The 24,284-nt window shown below is 44.5% G+C and overlaps 1 protein-coding gene across 1 annotated transcript in view; it reads left to right on the plus strand.

Moving 5' to 3' along the window:
• Positions 1-24,284, plus strand: part of A2M (alpha-2-macroglobulin) — a gene marked incomplete at its 5' end in the record, with an annotated part of 182,584 nt that overhangs the window by 133,341 nt on the left and 24,959 nt on the right. The window contains 10 exons of the mRNA XM_082267710.1: positions 3,689-3,740; positions 5,267-5,350; positions 5,469-5,645; positions 8,463-8,544; positions 8,867-9,023; positions 13,964-14,038; positions 14,417-14,579; positions 15,574-15,797; positions 19,019-19,234; positions 19,871-19,995. Coding sequence (XP_082123836.1) covers positions 3,689-3,740; positions 5,267-5,350; positions 5,469-5,645; positions 8,463-8,544; positions 8,867-9,023; positions 13,964-14,038; positions 14,417-14,579; positions 15,574-15,797; positions 19,019-19,234; positions 19,871-19,995 — 1,355 coding nt within the window. The remainder of the gene's footprint in view (positions 1-3,688; positions 3,741-5,266; positions 5,351-5,468; positions 5,646-8,462; positions 8,545-8,866; positions 9,024-13,963; positions 14,039-14,416; positions 14,580-15,573; positions 15,798-19,018; positions 19,235-19,870; positions 19,996-24,284) is intronic.

Consider the following 24,284-nt stretch of genomic DNA (forward strand, 5'->3'; position numbering starts at 1 on the left):
CCCCCTTCAATGCAATGAACACTGTGCTGTGCCCCCACAATGCAATGAACACTGTGCTGTGCCCCCTTCAATGCAATAAACACTGTGCCCCCTTCAATGCAATGAACTCTGTGCTGTGCCCCAACAATGCAGAGTTCAGCGTGCATGCCCCCTTCAATGCAACTGTGCTGTGCCCCCTTCAATGCAATGAACACTGTGCTGTGCCCCCACAATGCAGAGTTCAGCGTGCATGCCCCCTTCAATGCAACTGTGCTGTGCCCCCATCAATGCAGAGTTCAGCGTGTGAGCCCCTTTCAATGCAGAGCGCCACAGCATTGTCCCCAATCACTGCAGAGCACCACAGCATTGTCCCCAATGATTGCAGAGTGCGCCACAGCATTGTACCCCAATGATTGCACGGTGCCACAGCATTGTACCCCAATGATTGCAGAGCGCCACAGCATTGTACCCCAATCACTGCAGAGTGCCACAGCATTGTACCCCAATGATTGAAGAGCGCCGCAGCATTGTCCCCCAATGATTGCAGAGCGCCACAGCATTGTCCCTTAATGATTGCAGAGCGCCACAGCATTGTCCCCAATCACTGCAGAGCGCCACAGCATTGTCCCCAATGATTGCAGAGCGCCACAGCATTGTCCCCCAATGATTGCAGAGCGCCAGCGTTGTCCCCCAATGATTGCAGAGCGCCACAGCTTTGTCCCCCAATGATTGCAGAGCGCCACAGCATTGTCCCCCAATGATTGCAGAGCGCCACAGCATTGTCCCCCAATGATTGCAGAGCGCCACAGCATTGTCCCCCAATGATTGCAGAGCGCCACAGCATTGTCCCCCAATGATTGCAGAGTGCCACAGCATTGTCCCCCAATGATTGCAGAGCGCCACAGCATTGTCCCCAATGATTGCAGAGTGCGCCACAGCATTGTCCCCCAATGATTGCAGAGCGCCACAGCATTGTCCCCCAATGATTGCAGAGCGCCACAGCATTGTCCCCCAATGATTGCAGAGCGCCACAGCTTTGTCCCCCAATGATTGCAGAGTGCCACAGCTTTGTCCCCCAATGATTGCAGAGCGCCACAGCATTGTCCCCCAATGATTGCAGAGTGCCAGCATTGCCCCCCAATGATTGCAGAGTGCCACAGCATTGTCCCCCAATGATTGCAGAGCGCCAGCATTGTCCCCCAATGATTGCAGAGCGCCACAGCATTGTCCCCCAATGATTGCAGAGCGCCACAGCATTGTCCCCCAGTGATTGCAGAGCGCCACAGCATTGTCCCCCAATGATTGCAGAGCGCCACAGCATTGTCCCCCAATGATTGCAGAGCGCCACAGCTTTGTCCCCCAATGATTGCAGAGTGCCACAGCTTTGTCCCCCAATGATTGCAGAGCGCCACAGCATTGTACCCCAATGATTGCAGAGCGCCACAGCATTGTCCCCCAATGATTGCAGAGCGCCACAGCATTGTCCCCCAATGATTGCAGAGCGCCACAGCATTGTCCCCCAATGATTGCAGAGCGCCACAGCTTTGTCCCCCAATGATTGCAGAGCGCCAGCATTGTCCCCCAATGATTGCAGAGCGCCAGCATTGTCCCCCAATGATTGCAGAGTGCCCACAGCATTGTACCCCAATGATTGCAGAGTGCCAGCATTGTACCCCAATGATTGCAGAGCGCCAGCATTGTCCCCCAATGATTGCAGAGTGCCAGCATTGTACCCCAATGATTGCAGAGCGCCAGCATTGTACCCCAATGATTGCAGAGCGCCACAGCATTGTCCCCCAATGATTGCAGAGCGCCACAGCATTGTCCCCCAATGATTGCAGAGCGCCACAGCTTTGTCCCCCAATGATTGCAGAGTGCCAGCATTGTACCCCAATGATTGCAGAGCGCCAGCATTGTCCCCCAATGATTGCAGAGCGCCAGCATTGTCCCCCAATGATTGCAGAGTGCCAGCATTGTCCCCCAATGATTGCAGAGCGCCAGCATTGTCCCCCAATGATTGCAGAGTGCCAGCATTGTACCCCAATGATTGCAGAGCGCCAGCATTGTCCCCCAATGATTGCAGAGTGCCAGCATTGTACCCCATGATTGCAGAGCACCAGCATTGTACCCCAATGATTGCAGAGCGCCACAGCATTGTCCCCCAATGATTGCAGAGCGCCACAGCATTGTCCCCCAATGATTGCAGAGCGCCACAGCTTTGTCCCCCAATGATTGCAGAGCACCAGCATTGTCCCCCAATGATTGCAGAGCGCCAGCATTGTCCCCCAATGATTGCAGAGTGCCCACAGCATTGTCCCCCAATGATTGCAGAGTGCCCACAGCATTGTACCCCAATGATTGCAGAGTGCCAGCATTGTACCCCAATGATTGCAGAGCGCCAGCATTGTCCCCCAATGATTGCAGAGTGCCAGCATTGTCCCCCAATGATTGCAGAGTGCCAGCATTGTACCCCAATGATTGCAGAGTGCCAGCATTGTACCCCAATGATTGCAGAGCGCCAGCATTGTACCCCAATGATTGCAGAGCGCCAGCATTGTCCCCCAATGATTGCAGAGCGCCAGCATTGTCCCCCAATGATTGCAGAGTGCCACAGCATTGTCCCCCAATGATTGCAGAGCGCCAGCATTGTCCCCCAATGATTGCAGAGTGTCAGCGTGCGTGCTCCGTTCAAACTTACCTGGCGGCGGTGCGGCTCAGCTTCTTCCTCCTCTTCTGCGGCGGGTCCTTCTCCCTCGTCGTCTCGGCTGCGGGAACCGGCGGGCGGCCTCTCCTCTTCTCTGAGCGGCGGTGACGGTGAGTGACTGACGCATGCACCGGCACCGCCCCCATTGCGACGTCAGCGATATCCTGGATGATGATTGGTCCAGGCTGTAGACTGGACCAATCACAGCCAGGATATCAGAAAGTGGGGGTGTCCAACCGCAAAGACTTGCGCCCAGGATACCCCCCTACCCCCCCAGAAGGCAGCCAATCGGCGCCTCTTCTGGGACGTAACCCCCCCCCCCCCCCCCAGCCACCAGTTCCTTGGGTTCAGGCCGGCGAACCCAATTTTTTTTTTTGAACAACTTTATTTGTTCGTTTTGTTTTTTTTTTTCTTTTTTTTTTTTCTTTTTTTTAGGGGTAGGGGGGCGGCGCCCTGGCGCCCCCTATGCACGGGCCGCCACTGGTAAGCAGTGGTTTTGTGCTGCCCTAGGCAAGACTAAAATTGGGCGCTCCCTCTCCCCCTCCAAAGTAAATTTTCCCCACTCCTTCCTTTTTAACGGATGTGAGTCCCTCCAAAATTGAAGGACTAAAAGTCTCAGCATGAACTCCTGAGATCTCAAGAGAGGGGGGGTGAGAGGGTGTGGGAGAGAGAGAGGGGGTGGGTGAGGGAGGGAGAGAGAGAGAGGGGGTGAGAGAGAGGGGTAAGAGAGAGAGAGAGGGATGAGAGAGAGAGAGAGAGAGAGAGAGAAGGGGGGTGAGAGAGAGAGGGGGTGAGAGAGGCGGCTCTAGCAACCAGTGGCCAATAGTCTCAGGTGGAGGGGGGGGCTGCCCCCCTGCAAAGTGCCGCCCTAGGCCTGGGCCTTGTCGGCCTAGGCCAAAATACAGCACTGATTGTAAGCATGCCTATGAATATTCTCCCATCAGACAACATGCTCCAAAAGTATAAGCAAGCACAATATAACAAAGATTTGTGTTTAATTTGTAGCCCGAAGGATTTGAAAAAGAGGAGACACACTCATCCATGGTCTGCGGTAAAGGTATGTTTTATAATATTTCTATAGGTAAATATTCCAGTTCATTTGAGACACGCAATGTTTAAAGCAAACCTTCACTCAATTTATACACTAGACATCATTACACTCCTCACCACTCCACACTCTAAAACAGCAACATTTTTTTTTGTATTTCTACTTAAAATTTTTTTAGTCCCTCCTGCCACAAGCGGCCATTCTTGCCTAGATGAGAATGACATCTACTGCTCTCTAAAGCCTCCTGGGATATTCACACCACATATGCTAGGAGGCTGTAGGACCAGGGCTGCTGATAGAAATTGCAGGGCCCCATACAAACTACCTGACAGGGCCCCCCCCCCCCAAGAAAATATTAAAACTATATTTCCATAAAAATACAATAAAATCATTATTAGCAGACACAAATACAACATAACTCACAGAATTCCTGTTAAATCTATACAGGCTGGGCAGTTGGGGCTCAGGGATCAGAGAGACAGAAGGAGAGAAATAAAGTTAAAGAGATAACAGACTTAGGAGCAGAGCTAACATTAGAGCCAGCACTGGGAGGGGGGGGGGGCACACAGGGAGGGGGATTAGTGAGGAACGACTGTCTCTTTTTCAGCAGATAAAAGCTGGCAACACGGAGAGGGGTAGAGACCAGCTTTTAGCTGCTGGAGGAAGAGTTCTGCAATTGTCGTGCATTACTAATCCCAATCCCTGTGTGGGCCCCCCTCTGTGTGCTGGGGCCCCCTACAAGAGGACTGGTGGTCCCCCCATATCAGCAGCCCTGGCAGGGACACACAGCGGCCAGTGGTCCGAGCTTATGTGCATCATCAGTTGGGGAGGGGGGGGGGCTGTCTGCCTGAACCTGGAACAGGCATCAGGGCTCCCTTTAGCATTAGAAGAGAAAATGACATGGAGCACAGGATGGGTTACTCAAGCGTTTTAATGCAGCAGAACAATGCTGGCTTTGCAGGGTAGGTGAGCATGTGCTTAAGAACAGATAGTACTGCACTGGCTGGCCAAAGTCTCAGTGTGCCCCTACTGCGCATGCACAGCACCAGTTTTCAAACAGCAGCCCTTACTGAATATGAGCTGGTCAGACAGTGTCAGCACCCCTTACACTCCAGCTGGTCACAGTGCAAGAGCACCAACATATAGTAGCCCCTACTGGACATGCACCAGCTGCAAACAACGTCAGCACCCCCTATTGGACATGTGCTGGCCAGACAGAGTCAGTAGCCCCTCCGCTTTTCCAGAGAAGCAGAGCAATGACAGACTGGACTGCTCCTACTGTGCATGTACCAGCTGCAAGCAGTGGCAGCAGCTCTTAATGTGCATGCATCCAACACGCAAGGCACCAGGTGGCAGGTGTACGCATGTCAGAACCCCATCAGAGGAAACCTTCAGAGGCTGGTAATACTGTAGACAGTGAACAAAACTGGAAACAGAAAGCCACGATAGGGTATGCCACTACATTTATTCATGTATTTTGAGGTTTATTATCATTTTTTAAATTTAAATTTTATTAATTTAATATTTATATACAGGCGCTGAGATAACAGAAGCAATTTCCCTGAAGCTCCCAAGCCCGATAGTGGAAGGTTCTCAACGTGCCTACTTCTCTGCGATTGGTGAGTAAATCATACAGTGTTTACAATTGCTATGACAGAGTATAGTATGTGAATGGTGCAGCGTACAAAGATTTATGGTATTAATAAATAGCCTTATGTTTTTGTATATCTATTTTAGGTGATATCATGGGAACAGCAATGCAGAATTTAGGTAATCTGCTAAAGATGCCGTCTGGATGTGGGGAACAGAATATCGCCCTTTTTACCCCCAATATCTTCATTTTGGAGTACCTCAATAATACCGGTCAGCTGACCCCAGAGCTCAAATCAAAAGCCTTGAGCTACCTGAGCACAGGTGAGAGGGCAGCACATCTGAAAATTGCTGCTTGGGACTTCAGTACATGACTAATCCTTCTTTTCTTCTGTATTTGTTATAAAAATGTATTGCCTTCCTGTGTTAAACATCTGATCTTTATTTGTAAAAACATGGGAAAACACACTTAAAGAAGAACTCCACCTAACACGATCCAGGGAAATATAAAAACAGCACTTTCTGCGAAAAAAAAAAAGCACATGGATTTTTGGGGGGTTAGCAATCCTCTCCAACACATAAGCACAGGTGGAAAAATTTTAAAAACGAGAATCTGTATGCGCACACTTCTTACCTTGGAGCAGGTTTTAGATTTGCTTGAACCAGACAAAAATCAGCTTAGTTCCCATGATGCAGGAGAAACTTTCCCTGCCACAGTTTTTTAGGGGTTTAAATTTTGAACTACATATTCAGTTCTCTGTGATTTCAGCAGCTCCTCATATTAAATCAATATCCCATTTTCTAGTAGACTCAGGAGTTCCTCTTTAATTATTTACTTCTCCTGCTTTCTCATACAAACACGGCTAGATTATTTTTGTAGCCCATTGGTCATATCTCGTCTTAGTCCACCTTTTTATTCCTTGCTGTTATGGTGATAGAATGTCATAATGTATAGTATGGACAATAGTATATTTTGTAACCATTAGTCTTGGGACTGTAAAGTCCAAGAACAGATACTTTAACCACTTCTGGACCGTAAGATTTTACCCCCTTAATGACCAGGCCATTTTTTGCGATACGGCACTGCGTTATTTTAAATGAAAATTGCGCTCTTGTGCAACACTGTACCCAAATAAAATTGATTCCCTTTTTTGTCCCCACAAATAGAGCTTTCTTTTGGTGGTATAGTATCACCTCTGCGATTTTTATTTTTTGCGATTTAAATAAAAACAGCGACAGTTATGAAAAAACACAATATTTTTCACTTTCTGCTGTATAACATTCCCAATAAAAAAAAATTTAAATCTCATTTTTTCATCAATTTAGGCCAATGTGTATTCTGCTACATATTATTGGTAAAACAAAAATCCCATAAGTGTATATTGATTGGTTTGCGCAAAAGTTATCGCGTCTACAAACTAGGGGAAAGATTTTTTAATTTTTTTTATTTTTTTACTAGCAATGGCGGCGATCAGCGATTTTTAGCGGGACTGCAACATTGCGGCGGACAGATCAGACACCTAACTGACATTTTTGACACTTTTGATGGGACCAGTGACATTACTACAGTAATCAGTGCCAAAAATATGCACTGTAATAATGACACTGGCAGGGAGGGGGCTAACACCAGGGGCGATCAAATGGTTAAATTTGTCCATAGGGGGTACTTTCTAAGTGTGTGGGCGGTGGGCTTGCTGAATGAACACAGAGACCTGCGTTCCTAAATAGGAGGAAAACAGGATCCCTGTGTTCATTACTGACAGAACAGCGGTTGCCGCGTTTACACTAGCGGTACGTCGTTTTGTGGGACAGAGCCGACCTGCCACAGTAAAACTTTGGTGCCTGGTCGGCAAGCGGTTAATCTGACCATAAGCCTGAACTATTGCTTCCACTCAATAAATGGCTGACCTTACTGTTTGCAAGAGCATAGGTTTACATTAAATTTAATACCAAAAACTCTTCACTGTAAGCTGTAGGCTCTGGTTGAACATCCATTCACCAATTATCTCTAGTGGAGACCATGTGACCAATGATATTCCATTATTCCTGGACAAATATTTGATTATTTACTTTTTTTGTCTCATGTGACTTATCCTATAGCAGCATTCCTCAACCCTTCCACCATGGAGGAACCCTTAAAATAGTTTTTAGGTCCCAGGGAACCTACCTCCAAATGGTCCACCTAAAGCCTATCATACAGCTAGAGGGGGCTGTTTACAAACTTATTGCGGCATGTTGACTTGACAGATGGTACGATCTGTCAGTCTCACCTTTTCAAATCAGTGGGGCCACACCGTAATCGTGAGCAAAGCGCTTGGAGCTCTTAAGTTCCATTAGGTCCTGTTCCACTACTAGTCAGTGAGAATAACCATTACTGTGGTGGTCAGTTTAGTGTCCCTAAACTTTGGGGACAGTGGAGAGAATGCTCCCCTTACAGATAGCTAACATGATTATTGGTGGCAGTGGTAAACCAGTTCTACTCGTTCCACATTGCTGTAGAATGATATTGGTGCTGGACACCATCAGGCAAGATGTCAACTGGTATTGCTCATGGAACCCATAGCAACCTCTGGAGAAATCCTTGTTAAGAAGGGTTGTACAACAGCCTTATAGTATAGTATAGGCACTTTTTAGATCTACTTTAAAAAAAGGAGAAGTATAGCCAAAGCTATTTTGAGTATATTTCTCCTTCAGGTCATGTGGGTGCACTTAGTTCTGCACTCCTGTGACCTGTTTTCAGCTACAGCGGGCTAAAGTCTAGGTTCGGCTCACGTCACAGAGCCAGTCTAGGCTCTGGAAAGATCCTGAGCAAGTCGGGATCCACCCAGATGCCTGAGAGCCTGAGCCAGCACCTCCCACCCCCTCCACAGGCCAGAGCAGAGAGCCTGTGACTAACAGTTCCCGGCTCTCTGCTCAGAGTGAAGGGGGAGAACTGAGCGATCAGCAGTGTTTGATCGCTCAGTTCTCAGTGCAGAGCTGGCGGGCGACAGATGTAGCATCGAATCAATGCTGCATTCCCCTAGAGGAGTATAAAGGTTTTTTTTTTTTTTTTTTTTTTTTGTCCATACTTCTCTTTTAAAGCTAAAGCATCAGATATAAACAGTGAAATGTGATGGTATTTATTTTCCTTTCATTTCACAGGATATCAGAAGCAGCTGATTTACAAACACCATGATGGCTCTTACAGTGCTTTTGGACCTCGGTTTGGACAAGGAAACACTTGGTATGGACACTTGGAGATGGGGAAAAAAATGTATTGTTATAAAGAAACTCTGTTAGCTTTGTTTAAAGGGGAACTTCAGGCAAATAAAAAAGACCAGACATACTGTATATTCTTTATGTATTGGAAAATGCAGCTGGTCTACAGGAAGTACCAGAATCTGTCTTTGTTTCAGCTTTCAGTAGACCTGTGAGGCAGCCCTCAGGCTGAAAGGGACAGACATGTGAGCCAGTCAGCTGAGTGATCCTCGTAATGTACCCTACATTGACAATTTACCACTGGAGAACAGAGCAGAATAACAGTTTTGTTTTTGTTTTTTTTTCAGGCTAACAGCGTTCGTTCTCAGATCCTTCTCCAAGGCTCAGTCGCACATTTACATTGACCCAAAACAAATATCAGAAAGCTTGACATGGCTTTTGCAGAGACAGAAAGACACTGGCTGCTTCCATAACATAGGACAACTCTTTAATAATGCTTTAAAGGTAAGGGTGGCAATGGGGAACAGAGGGTTGTTGCAGAAAAAGGACATCATTTAATAAATAGTGCAAGGATTTGAGTGCCAATTGACAGATGGGACCCAGTTTATTATTTTATATTTGATAGGGGTGTAGCACCCTCCTAGATAGGTGCCAAAGAGAGATTATAGTTTTGGATCTTTTCTGCTTACCAGAGAGATTGCAAGGCAAATATATATTGTTCTCTGCCTACCAGAGAGCAGGATCTGCTAGTGAGGTCTGCTCATGGTGCTCAGGTGCAGCTCAGTTTGTCTGAAGTGTTTCACACTGGTCCAGTAGGGAGGCATATTGGACAGTGGGGAGGAAACATGACAAACAAGTGCACGGGCATTTAGTACAGCCCTGTTGATTGGCAGAGGAATGTGCCTCTGTGCATGCTGGGATACTTTATAAATGCCAAGGACACGTGCTAGAGGCCTTTTTTGCTGGAAAGCAGGGTCCTGAAGGGAGGGGGCGGCTGCCCCTCCTCTGTAGAAGTTGCCATTCAGCCTCAGGTGGTTGACCTGAGGGCCTAAAGAGTCAGAGAGGAGCTGAACCCGGAGGCCATTTTTTGCGATACGGCACTGCGTCCATTTAACTGACAATTGCATGGTCATACGATGCCCAAATAAAATTAAGGTCCTTTTTTCCCCACAAATAGAGCTTTCTTTTGGTGGTATTTAATCACCTCTGCAGTTTTTATTTTTTGTGCTATAAACAAAAAAAAGTGGAACCATTTTGAAAAAAAAAAAAAAAACTATATTTTTTTACTTTCTATAAAACACAATAAAAAAAATCTCGAATTTTTTTCATCAGTTTAGGCCAATATGTATTTTGCTACATATTTTTGATAAACAAAACCCAGTAAGTGTATATTAATTGGTTTGGGCAAAAGTTATAGCGTCCATAAACTATGGGACATTTTTATGGAATTTTTATTTATTTTTTTTACTACTAATCAGCGATTTCTAGCGGGATTGCGACATTGCAGTGGACAAATTGGACATCTGACACCTTTTACACTTTTTGGGAACCAGTGACACTAATAGTTATCAGTACTAAAAAATATGGGGTGCTTACTAACTGTGGGGGGGTTTACTAATTGGGGAAAAACAGAGATCCTGCTTAGCAGGAACACGAGATCTCCATCTTGTCCCCTTGCAGAACGGCGATCTGCCTTGTTTACATAGGCAGATCACTGTTCTGCCTCTTCCCGACCGTGGGTGATGGCCAATAACACGATCGCGCCATCTGGTGGCTATTGAACGAAATGACGTACAGGTACATCACTTTCCCGCAGTATATACACAGTGGCTGGTTGGCAAGTGGTTATGAAATGTCTGTGAAACTCGCTGTCACAACAAACAGGAAAAAAACAAAAGTTGAAATAAAGTATAGTTCTTCAAAGAGGCACTATGATATTTAAGTTCTTATTTAGAGCATTTAGAGAATCAATGAAAGGTTCTATCAGCAGGCACTCCTGGGGTTATCTATCAGAGCCACATCCCCTTGAGGAGGTCAGTGTGTTAAGGGAGCCGTGAGAGGTGCTGGTGTGTACCATGGTGTCCAGATCAGGAAAGAGCAAGGTCAGAGCCTGAGAGAGAGTCCATGAGGGACAGAGCCCTAGGAAGCTGTAAGGAAGACGCTGAGTTGAGGTGCACCGTCTGTGCATAAACACTGGGATGTGTTTCATGGTCAAGAGGACCAAAAAGTTACTTATGTTCAGAAAGACCCTGAAGAGGTACTCAGAGCTGTAAATCTGCCACAGGAGATCCAGGAGGCTGAATGTTTTGTTTGATTCATAGTGATGGTGAGAATCCCCCGCATGAGAAGACCTACCTGTAAACATTTGGACTTGTATATAAAAGTGGGCAGGAAAGGCCTGAAAACTATATCTGGCATGTAGTAAACTCGCTGTTTTGGCTCAAATCAGGATTTATTAAATTTGAATAGATTTTGAGAGACTAAGACAGGAATGTGGATTCCTTTTAACTGTCTGCTAAACAATTCACAACTGGTTGTTATTCCTGGTTAACACTAATGCGATTTCTGATGTGATTTGAGTCACACAGAATTGCTTGACAATGGAAATAACATGGTTTCCAATGGTGCCCATTTACATCAATGCAAGGGTAGCTGTGATGCGACTCAGGGGAAGGTCCTGTGTTACTTTGATGCGATCCGAGTGATTTTGTAAAAATGCATTAGAAACGCATGTACGTGCCAACTTGTTGCATTTTCCCCCAATTTATAGTAGTAGTAGTTGTCTAAAATTGTGTAAAACTTGCACTGGAGCCAAAATTGCATGAAAAACACATACAACTAGGTTGATCAGACATTATCATCACAAGTGCTATCCCCACTTAGGGTCTGCTTGTAAAGACTAGTGACTGAACTCATTTACAAAATTTATTCTTGCTACTAGCCTACAGTATAAAGCAGCAGGAATTTATATCAACTGATACCACCACATCATCTATTATTCTTCACATGTGGGTTTTAGGCTTGTTCCTACGGGATATGGTCTTCAGCATTTTGCTGTAGTTTATTAATATCGATTTCGTTAGGACTTGTTCATACCAATAAATTTCATATACAAAGGGTGACTTTAAAACTGAACTCCAGGCACAAATAGGAAGATAAAAATGAATAGCATAATTAATATAAGATAAAAATGAAAAGCATAATAAAAGATAAAATAAAACCAGTTTTTGCCCCAATAATCAGCTTCAAAAGCAAATATATTTCCTGCAGTAGTTCTTTTTTCTGTGCTGCATGTCCTAAGTATGACAGCCAGCATTATACAACCCTCTCCCTCTAAGCTCGAGTCCTCCTGAACCCGCCCCAGTAATTACAGGGCTTCAATAATTTGTGTCTTATATTTGTCTAGAATTCAGTTTTAAAGTATAACTAAGTCATAGCAGGGAAATCTTCCAATAGGTACAACAGTTCTGGTGACCTGGGGGTCCCCAAGAGATTCCCTTAATTTTCAGAGATTTTCTCTCACTTCCTGTGTGTCTATGGGACAAGAAATTAGGGGAAATCTTCACAACAGGACATAGATGGAGAAAAAAACATCTGAAAGGGATTATAACCCTCCCTTGCTCTATCCAAAATGAAAAAATAATAATAATTTGCCTATAGTTCTACTTTAGGCATTCGAACAGTGCAATGTCATTAGAAAGCTCAGTATGATTTGCAAACTCATTATCCTGAATATACTTTGTATTACATTAGCATAAATACAATTACCTCTTTGCTAAAAGTCTATAATAGGCTAGTTCTTTAAATGCTCTAAAAGAATTCTAAGAACATTTGCCTTTAAAGCAGTGTCGTGCAACCATAGTGCAATTCTATTTTTAACTGGACTTTCTTCTATGAATACATTTCAGACATGTCACAATATACAACGACTGTATGATTTAAAAAAAAAAAAAAACTCCACCAATTACCTTAACAGTCCTTGTACTCTAGTCAGGTGAATTTGCCTACGATGAGATGATGGCTCCTTTATTCAGAAAAAAACAAAACAGAAGAATGCATTGTCAAAGGGAATACTGTGATCACTTAGAGATGTAATAAATACTCTGAAGTGTTACACTTAGCACATATATATATATGTTTACCAATGCCATGATAAACTAAACACTCACAGCAATTGATACCCACACTTCTCCTAATTTGGCGGCCTTGGATATCCTATTCCCAACCCACATGGTTTGAGGATTCTCGGTTATCCTTTTTTAACTTTACATCAAAAAATCCCTGTAATCAAATAGGACCTCATCCATAATTGTATATGAAAAAAGAAAAAAAAATAATGAAATTGGACTTTATGGGCCATAAAAGGAGGGGTGCTGACAAAAATATGTATACAAAGTATAAATTTATTGAATCTACAAAGATAAAATACAGATATCCAGAATAAGACAGTACATAGTTCATTATGTATTGTCCTATTCTTGATATCTGTATTTTATCTTTGTATATTCAATACATTTATACTTTGTATACATTGGATTGTCAGCACCCCTCCTTTTATGGCCCATAAAGTCCAATTGCATTATTTTTATTTTTTTATTTTTTGATTTTAACTTTACAGGACTTTAAACTCCTGGGACTCCATCCCATCCTTTCCCTCTCCTCCACCCCTACACATTCTACTTAGACCTTACCCCACCTTCTTTTCGGCTGTTTTTTCTTAACCCCACTCATCCCTTCATTTTTCTTAGTCCCAACATCCACCTTAGAGCAATATCCTTCTCCCCACACAACATTTTCAAAATCTTGGTTGGGATTTTATATCCCGTTAGTCACACCTGGAAGAAAACCAATACTCTGATCTCCAGATCCATCTATCGACATATGATATCATATAGTTGACTCTAATACTATGGACCCTCTCCAAACATATCTTAAACTTGGCATTGTTATTATATTGAATTATTATATTATTTCTACTTCTGTATAATGTTGACCAGTGTGTATACAGTATGTCCATGTCAGTTAGATATATGGAATTGTCAAAATGTTATCTTGGCTTGTTAGCTTCCCAATAAACATTTGTAAAAGAAAATATATCTGATGAATTCAAACATAAATTTGGGCAACATTACCCATCTGAGAAAAAGGGTTTGTTGTATGGGCGCTTCCGTGGAATACAGCAGGCTTTAGGTGAGACACTGCACTTCGGCAGCACTGGAGAGGAGAAGCTGCTCTGAAAGTGATAAAGATAAAAAGACAAGAAGACGAGGCGCCTTGTCTTTTTATCTTTATCAACATTACCCATCTGCCAGCTATTTAGAAATTTTTTAGGGTTATAACTGCAAAACTGGGAAGTCACATCAAAGTGACACCTAAGCAGGTTCACATATTCTGAGGTCTAACTGCTCTGTAGACTTATATTTTTTTGTATTTGTTTTTTTCAGGGAGGAGTGAATAATGAAGTAGCATTGTCTGCCTACATTACCATCACACTGTTGGAAATCAAGTTGCCTGTTACGGTATGAGGATACAAAGAACTAATGTAAAAGACAACCAGATGATAATAACTGGCTAGCAATGATTGTGTGAATTGCAAAAACCAAGCTTAAGTTTAAAAAAATATGTGCATATAAAACCTTTATATCAGGAGATATAAACACACTGGTAATGGTACAATCAATACATATGGAAAAGAAGTACTTAGATTTGTCATACTCAGCACTAGAAACTTTGTACTAATCCAGTATTTATGAAAGTGCCTGTTCCACTTTAATCCACCAATTGTTACTTGATGGCTTGTAGAACAGATCCAACCAAACCTTACATTTAGTTATTGATAGATTTATTTGAGAATCTATGAATTTGAAAAAAATAAAAACTTCTATCTTTCTTCATAGCACTTGGTGGTCAATGGTGCCCTAGTTTGCCTGGAGAGGGCTATAGGTAATGAAATGGACCTTTACACAGAAGCATTAATGGCGTATGCTTTCACACTTGCTGGAAAACTGGAACTTCGTGCCCGACTCCTTCATGACCTCGATGGCAAGGCCATCAAACAAGGTATGAGAATGTGGTTTCAGAACTAAAGGCCCGTACACAGGTACCGATCGTCGGCATACAAACGTCGGTGGACGAAGGATCTGCCGATTGTACGCGTGTTAGTATGGTGCCTCCGACAGATGTCTGCGCACAATCCGCGGACAAAAGTCTTTCTTGCAAACATGAAAATTTTTGTATGCCGACACCAGAACGGACGATTGTTCGCCTGTCAGTACACAATTCGGCCGACAGACCGCAGATTTGCAAGACTGGGCATGCTCAGAAAATAGAAAACACAGGGAAAGTTAACCATTACATGACATCACTTCTGCAGTCGGCGGACAAAATTCTTGTGCTGTCCTTGTGCTGTCTTTGCACTTTTCAGCAGACACCGACATCCCGGGGAGAAAAGAGGAACATTTGTATGCCGACCATCAGTACGTGTGTACGGGGCTTAAGTGTGCCCTACATGTTAGATAAACTCAGATGGGCAACTGATATTGTATAAGTATAAGGCAACCAATCCAATGCTTTTCAATTTGTAACCTACTTTAAAACATCACAGTTAGAATTTAATTGGTTGAGATATGCATACACAACACACAATGATTAGAGAAACAATATCTTAAAGAACCAGTACCATGAAAAATGCTTTATTCTTAGACTACATTTGTGTTTGGAGGGTGATAAAAAAAAATAGGCAGTTGACCCCCAATCACTGCTCTTTACTAGCAAGTGTCCGATTTTGCGGAAAAGAGTTTCAGGGGTTTTATTGCTCATTGATGTTTGAGGTTATGGAAAGGAACCACTGGATGCCAGCAGGTTAGTAACCTAATCATTTTATCATGATTCCTGTACTTTTAGTTGTCATTTAAATTCAATGTTCACCTTGGTGTTCTGATTTCCAATACAATATATTTAGTGGGTTAAAACCATGTGATCCAAGAAAACTTTCTTCATGAACTCTTGATCAATGGCAAATATGGTCAACATTAACAAAAATATAATATTCCAGACGGTACAATCCACTGGCATCGCCCAGAATCCTCAGAAAACTCTGCAGTTATAAGAGACCCTTACCGCAAAGCCCCATCACTGGAAGTTGAGACGACCGCCTATGTCCTGATGGCTATGTTATCCAAACCCAAGATCAATGGCGAGGATATGACACATGTTTCAAAGGTGGTCTCCTGGATTGTAAAACAGCAGAATCCCACTGGTGGTTTTTCGTCTACCCAGGTATATAGCACATTACCTGTCATTGCCGTTGTCTTGCAGGCTCTGTTTATATAGATTAGTACAATTTGTCTCTTCTGCACCTCATCTACTTGTATATCAGTAAAAGAATTGTATTGAGGCTTACATTAAATAGGTGCCACAACCTATTTAGAGAAACTAAATAGAAACACCAAAAACAATATTGTGCACCAAGCAGATTTTTAAGGCACCCATGCACAGATATACAAAAACAGTATCTTTTATTTATATGTATACACATTCAAAATATAAGATATAAAACCCATACAGCATGTTACAAATGAATCAACCTCATCTGAAAAAGAATTACATCGCACTCCCAGCCTATACAATAATGACCTGCGGTCATTTTTTCACCTGGCTCTTTCAATTTTGTAATCGAAAGATAAGGGACAAGAGGGAGCCAACAGAGTGAATTTTATCTTGCCCCACACATAAGGAAGATACCACAGGCATGGAGGTCACGGATCTCAGGGTGTCTGCACATGCGCGGGAAACCCTGCGTGTGCGTAAATCTGCCTGAAGGCATGCATTGGAATTTCAAAGATGGTGGTGGCGTAGAGTTCTTCTTTGAGTGTTAGGCCTCACACACACTGGATGCTTTTACAGCTGCTCCTAGGGGCGTCAAGATTTTTTATTTTCCTGTCTCTAAACTCCCCTTTACTGCTAGTGAGTCCAGGTGCAGCAGAGTTCTGGCAGAAAAAACACTTAAAACTGCTAAAAGCGTCTAACTGCGCCTAAATGCATTGCCAAAATTATGCAGGATCTAAAATGTCCATATAAAATCTATATTGAAAGCAGGAAACAGCATAGATGCCCGTCAGTTGGTAAATAGTGCATGTGACATATAAAACATCTAGGTATACAAGGGGGTTCAGTCCCACCACCGAAAGTAAATGTGGCCGCTCACCTTAAACAAATAATCCCTGAGCTAACAGGCAGGTCAAATCATGCTGTCCCCTACATGGGGTATAACTGGATATAAATGCCATTGTTTCGTGAAATTAAAGTCCCCAAATATATGCAAAATGAAGAAGGAGAGAAATAGTGCTCTCAGTTTCACTTTTTTTAAGAAAACATTAAAAATACAATTACAAAATTCAGCTCTTCCGCTAACAAAGTCCATCCCAGGACGTAACCCATACAAGAGGAGAAGCCACGTTGCTGACGTCACCCGTGGCTATCTTCGGATTAGCTTGTACTGAGCATTCTCACAGTCATACAGCCAAGCGCTGGATTTTGTAAGTGTATTTTAGAGTTTTCTCAGAAAAGGTGTTTGAAACAGAGAGCATCGTTTATCTCCTTTTTAATTTTGCATATATTCGGGGCCTTCAAGATCACAGAACAACTACACCTTTATCCAGGTATACCCCCTGCAGAGAACAGCATGATCTGACATGCATGTTAGCTCAGGGGTCATTTGTTTAAGCTGAGCGGCCACATTTGCTTTCCGTGGTAGGACTGAAAACCTTTGTACACCTAGATGTTTTCTATGTTACAAGCACTATTCACCAATTGATGGGCATCTGTGCAGTTTCATGCTTTCAATATAGACTTCATATTGAAATTTTAGAACTGTTAATTTTGTCATTGCGCTGCACTTCTTTTCTTATTAATATAGTATTCTAGTGTGGACTAGACCTTAAGTGTTCAGCTTGCAATTTTTTTCATTAACTTCTTAATACTAGTGTGTACATTGCACTGATTGTTTGTGTGTTTAGCACTTAAGCGTTTATTAATTTCAATAGCCAGATTAAATTAAAATTCTGGCCAATTAAATCAATAAATGCCCAAACATCAAATGCTGCTAAACTGGTTTGAAAAACGCAGATTTTCTCCTGTAAGGAGAAAGTGTTTTACAAAAAAACAGTGTGCATAAAGCCTTGGACAGCACAAATATACTGCACAGGTATTCACAGATTGACAAGCAGTACTAGCAACAGAACTGGCTGATATAAACTGTACTGTGATGTAACTGTTTTAGGGAAGTCCTACAGCAACCTATTATATTGTTTTCATAACCAGACTCCAGTAACATTAATTGAAGTAGCTTACCCCCAGATCGTAAAGCCCAAAAGGAATTTCCAGTTTAAGTTAGCTGAATACATTCTATGCACATCTAAAGCATTGTCCTACGGTTGATTATCTTTAGAAAGCAGCCACAGACAGAGTACAAGGGCTGTCCTCTGCCAACATGTTGTAGAGAATGACCCTTAGTGCCGGTTCACACTAGGTCGCTCCGACTTAGGGGGCGAAGTGTGAAGTCGCATGTAGCGCGACGTCGGCGCGACTTGCACAGACTTCATAAAATGAATGTCTACGCAAGTCGCCTCCAGGTCGCCCCGAAGTAATACAGGACCCTTTTTCTAAGTCGGAGTGACTTGTGTCGCTCCTATTAGAATGGCTCCTGTACTACACAATGGGAGCGTGACGGACCGCGACTTGTCAGGCTGACAAGTCGCTTGACAAGTCGGATCAATGTGAATGCGGTCTTACTCTCTGTTTCCTTTTTCTTGTTTTCTTTTGATACACCTGAAATATATTTAGCAAACTTAAACTGATAAATGTGTTCAATTAGTCCTTCCTTACAAGTAAATGGAGTCGTACGGAAGATCTTAGAGTCAGATTGGCTAACCAATGTAAAAGAGAACCTATTACCAACTTAAGAAATTTTAGATAAAAGCACAGAAATTCAGGTATTTTGAATGCTTACATGCTGCATTTTTCTTTTTGATAAACAATTTTTTATTCACATGCAATGTGCCTTTGAATCTGCCTGCAAATCTGACTACTCCAGGAGGAGTCAATTCCTAAGCACAACCCCATCCTTCCTTGCATCATTACATGACATGACTCTCTTCACTTCTGGGAGTGTGTAATTACTCTCTGCGCTGGCCCAGCATCTCACCTCCATAGATAATCTTTTACATAGCAGCGAGGGGGAGGAACAAACTATAGAATGCCCCTTGGGTCTTCTAGGGGTGCTGACACCCCATTTAAGGTGGTGGCACAATGCAGTGCTCCCAGGGATTTTACACAAGGGAGGATTTTATAGGTAAATAACATGCATAAAATTAAATGCCCATATAACCTTAAGAGAAGAATTTTGTTAAAATTAATGATCTAGCGACATGGCCTCTTTAATATTAAAAGAGATAAGTATCAATTACCCTAATCCTTACTTTATAATCCTTTGTACTCAGGACACAGTGGTTGCTCTTCAAGCCCTAGCCTTGTATGGCTACTTTGCTCACCAACATGATGGTCCTCGTGAAGTAGCCGTCACCCTCGGTGAAGCTCCAGTTGCCAATCTCCATGTAGAGGACTCAAACCGTCTGCTTCTTCAACAAGTCCGGCTACCTACCATTCCTGGAGATTACACTGTATCTATCAATGGATCTGGCTGTGTTTTTATACAGGTTGGTACCCATGCACACAAAATATCCAGCCCAGATCCTGAAATTTTGAGTTTAACAAAGATTTTGAGCCTGTTGTATGTTACTGTCCATAAACAAGTGTTGTGAACAACTGTTTTACTGTGGAATGCCTTACAACTCAGATCTGATGGTACTTTGGCTATCTAGAAGCCCAACTTTTGGCAGAGAAGAAGATCGGGTTCCTATGATCAGTATACCTAAAGAGGAACTTAATTTTGATGAAAAAAACCACAAACCCCTCTGGGTGATCAATGTATTTTGTAGGAGGTGTGGAGTTGGTTGTTATGGATTATTACTCATCTTAATACACTAACCCCACTTTCCTAACTGGGAGGTTTACAGTCCAGTTGGGCTCATCTTGATGCTCTTCTAGATCCTATTTATAGGTCAGATGGAGAATGGTCATGAAAAGTAAGGTGCCATTCTGCCAGAATCTCCTAATTCATACAGACATGCTAGAAAGGGACACCAGGACCAGGGTGTATGTGGTAGAAGGTAACCCTCTTCGAATCAGATACTGGATAAATAAACATATGCTCGAAAATACAAAATTTTTAGAAAGCACCTAATTGTTTGCTGTATATTTTATGAATAATAATAAGCCAAATTGTTTTATAGAGTACTCTGAAATACAACATACCCCCGCCTGAAGGTGAAGCTCCATTTACCATCACAGTAACTACAGTACCGAAGACATGTAGCCCTGAATCCTTCAAGTCTTTTGACATTTCGGTCAATGTAAGGTGAGTCTAAATGCCAGTCCTCATGTTGGTTCTCCCAGTTGGGGAGATTTCCTTCACTTCTTATTTTGGATACTCAACAGGAGATAAAAAGGAAAGTTCAGAGAGTGAAAGAGTTCACTACAAAGTAAAGAGAATTTCCCCTCTTAGACCAGAACAAGTGTCCCAATTGTAGGAATAATCCTTACTGGTATGGTGCCAATTGTAACATTTTAGGTTTCCATTACTATCTGATTTGTTCGCAATGGTCACCAGGACAAACAGAGGGAATCACACAGTAATAAAAAAACTGGCATGGGTGCTAAGCTTTCCCTTCTTGATCCAAAGCTAAAAATGTTTTGGGATCTAGATGTAAAAGGTTAAAAATGGTTATGTTGCTAAGCCCTAACTCCATTTCACTACCCATTAAAGTTGTGTTCCATTTTTCAAGGCTACATAATCTCTCTTACTCTATGTATAATTTAGAATTCATCCAAGAGTATCTTATCATTGCCATCCACATTTAAACAGATTCAGACAAATTAAGTTAATGATTTCTGAAAAATGTTCTGGACAGTCATTGGTAACACAGTGACTGCCTATGCAGAATTCAAAATGTGGCTGCTTGTTAATATGTGGCTATAACTTAAAGTTGACCATTTACTTTAAATGATAATTCTAGACTTTTCACAATGTCCAGCAACAGCATGCTTGTTCAAGAGCAATACATTTTATCAATAATGATATCCCCAGTCTGCTGCAGGGAGGAGAAAGCATTTCCTTAGTTTCCTCTCCCCAACTGATCAGAACATTGCAACTTTGTAGAAGGCAAGAGGCTGCAGCAGTGGGCTGATCTGTCTGGGTCATTTATGAATAGGGTTGAGCGGACACCTAGATGTCCGTGTTCGACGGGTTCGGCCGAACTTTAAAAAAAAGTCCGGGTCCGTGTCCCGGACTTTTACCGAACTTTTCCCGGACACCGAACCCCATTGAAGTCAATGGGGACCCGAACTTTAAGGCACTAAAATGGCTCTAAAACACCAAAGGAAAGGGCTAGAGTGCTGCAAATGGCAGCAAAACGTAATTAAGAGCATGGCAAGTGCTCTGCAAACAAATGTGGATAGGGAAATAACTTAAAACAACAAAAAAAAACAGAAAAATAAAACAATGTTCTTCTTCATCTCTGAAGGACGAGGCCCATATGGAGTAGGAGGGAGGTTGAGGTGGTGGTGGATGTGGCGGTGACATAGGCGTGCGCACAGGGTGTGCTGGGTGTGCCTGGGCACACCCTAATCACCTAGGGCACATAGCATTGCCAGTGAGGAGATGGGAAAGATCTCCCTGGGACCTGCTCTGCTCTATTTCTCCTTGCCTACAGGTACATGGCCCCGATACATTACTCTCCCTGCTGGCAAACACATGCATGTGTATTTCAACTTTGGGGTGCACACCTTAATGCAATAGGCTGCGCACACCTATGGGCGGTGTAGGTGGAAGCGGCGGTGGAGGAGGACCAGGGCCGGATTAACAGCATCATGGGCTTGGTGCTGAGGATTTTGAAGGGCCTTAAGGGCCGTGCCTTGCCATGCACCCAGAGGAGGAAGGGTGCAGCCATGCATGCCTAATTCAACATGGGATGCTGTCTCTGAAGCCCATAAACACATCCATGCATCGCCAACTGTCCCTCCTTGTCCGGCCTTCACGCTGTGTGGGGAGGTTCTGAGGGTGCTGCCTGGGGAAGCGAGCATAGAAGCCAGACTTCTGTGTTTACAAGTGACAGAAGAGCGGTAACAGTGAATATGGCCAACCCGGGGCCTATATAAAAGGTAGGGGCCTGGAGCTGCAGCTCCAATAGCCCCTACATTAATCTGGCCCTGAGGAGGAGGACGAGGTAGCCAACACTGCTTCTTTTCAAAAATTTTAAATGAGGGTACACCCCAAAAGAGTGAGAAAGAGCAAAAATGGAACAATGGGTGGGTAAGGTCGGTATCCATTGCTATTCTGCATAAGGTACGGAAAAGTCCCGTGGGATCCATGCCTGGTTCATTTTAATGAACGTGAGCTTGTCCACATTGTCTCTGGACAGGCGGCTGCGCTTGTCTGTTATAACGCCCCCAGCCGTGCTAAATACCCGTTCAGATAATACACTGGCTGCAGGGCACGCCAGCACCTCCAAGGCGTAAAGGGCAAGCTCAGGCCATGTGCCCAATTTGGAGACCCAGAAGTTGAAGGGGGCAGACCCGTCATTCACTACATGTAGGCGTGTGCACACATACTGCTCCACCATGTTGGTAAAATGCTGCCTCCTGCTAAGACGTTCCATCTGAGCTGCTGGTGCTGCTGTTTGTTGTGGCGTGCTGACAAAGCTTTTCCACATTTCGGCCATGCTAACCCTGCCTTCTGAGGTGCTGGCGGTGCCCTGGTTGCGTTGGCGACCTCCTCCTCCTCCTCCTCTGCCTTGTGCTTCCACTGTGGCCCCGCTGTCAGATGGGAATGCCAGCAGCATGGCGTCTACCAGCGTGCGCTTGTACTCGCGCATCTTGCGATCGCGCTCCAGTGAGTGAATTAAGGACGGTACGTTGTCCTTGTAACGGGGATCCAGCAGCGTGGCCACCCAGTAATCAGCACAAGTTAGAATGTGGGCAACTCGGCGGTCGTTGTGGAGACACTGCAGCATGTAATCGCTCATGTGTGCCAGGCTGCCCAGAGGCAACGAAAGGCTGTCCTCTGTGGGAGGTGTATCGTCCGTGTCCTCTGTATCCCCCCAGCCACGCACCAGTGATGGCCATGAGCTGGCCTGGGTGCCACCCTGCTGTGAACATGGTTCCATCTCCTCCTCCAGCTCCTCCTCCTCCTCATCCTCCTCATCCTCCAGAACTGTGCCCCTGCTGGACAATTGCGTCCCTGGCGTTTGCGTGTGCAGGAACCCACCCTCGGAGCCCCTTGCGAATGACTGCCCTGAAAGCCTTGGAAATGTTACCTCTTCATCCTCCTCCTCCTCCTCATCCTGTGCCACATCCTCTTCCATCATCGCCCGAATTGTTTTTTCAAGGAGGCATAGAAGTGGGATAGTTAAGCTGAGAACGGCGTCATTGCCACTGGCCATGTTGGTGGAGTACTCAAAACAGCGCAACAAGGCACACAGGTCTCGCATGGAGGCCCAGTTATTGGTGGTGAAGTGGTGCTGTTCCGCAGAGCGACTCACGCGTGCGTGCTGCAGCTGAAACTCCACTATGGCCTGCTGCTGCTCGCACAGTCTTTCCAGCATGTGCAAGGTGGAGTTCCACCTTGTGGGCACGTCACATATGAGGCGGTGAGCGGGAAGGCCGAAGTTACGCTGCAGCGCTGCCAGGCGAGCAGCAGCAGGGTGAGAACGCCGAAAGTGCGCACAAACGGCCCGCACTTTCTGCAGCAGCTCTGACATATCGGGGTAGTTTTTAAGGAACCTCTGCACCACCAAATTCAGCACATGCGCCAGGCAAGGGATGTGCGTCAAACCGGCTAGGCCCAGAGCTGCTATGAGATTTCGCCCGTTATCGCACACCACCAGGCCGGGCTTGAGGCTCGCTGGCAGCAACCACTCATTTGTCTGCTGTTCCATGCTCCTCCACAACTCCTGCGCGGTGTGTGGTTTGTCCCCCAAACAGGCAAGTTGTAAAACTGCCTGCTGTCGTTTACCCCTGGCCGTGCTGAAGTTGGTGGTGAAGGTGTTACGCTGTCCGGATGAGGAGGCGGTAGAGGATGAGGAAGCGGAGTAGGAGGAGTTAGGAACAGGAGGCAAACTGAAGCGCCCTGCAATCCTCGGTGGTGGAAGGACATGCGCCAAATTGCTATCCGCCTCAGGCCCATCCGCCACTGCATTTACCCAGTGTGCCGTTAGGGAGATATAACGCCCCTGACCGTGCTTACTGGTCCACGTATCCGTAGTTAGGTGGACCTTGGCACAGATGGCGTTGCTCAGTGCACACCTGATATTTTCCCCCACTTGGTTGTGCAGGGAAGGGATGGCTTGCCTGGAAAAGTAGTGGCGGCTGGGCACGACGTACTGTGGGACAGCCACCGACATAAGGTTTTTAAAACTGTGCGTCTCCACCAGACGGAATGACAGCATTTCAAAGGCCAATAATTTTGAAATGCTGGCATTCAGGGCCAGGGATCGCGGGTGGGTAGGGGGGTACTTCCTCTTCCTCTCAAGTGTTTGGGAGATGGAAAGCTGAACGCTTCCACGGGACATTGTGGAGATGGTTGTTGGTGACCCAGGTGGTGGTGTTGCTGACAGATCGTCTGTTTGCGGGGTGGCAGGTGCCGGTATC

The sequence above is a fragment of the Pelophylax lessonae genome, assembly GCF_965119305.1.
Source record: "Pelophylax lessonae genome assembly, chromosome: 9".
In the NCBI taxonomy this organism is placed as follows: Eukaryota; Metazoa; Chordata; class Amphibia; order Anura; family Ranidae; genus Pelophylax; species Pelophylax lessonae.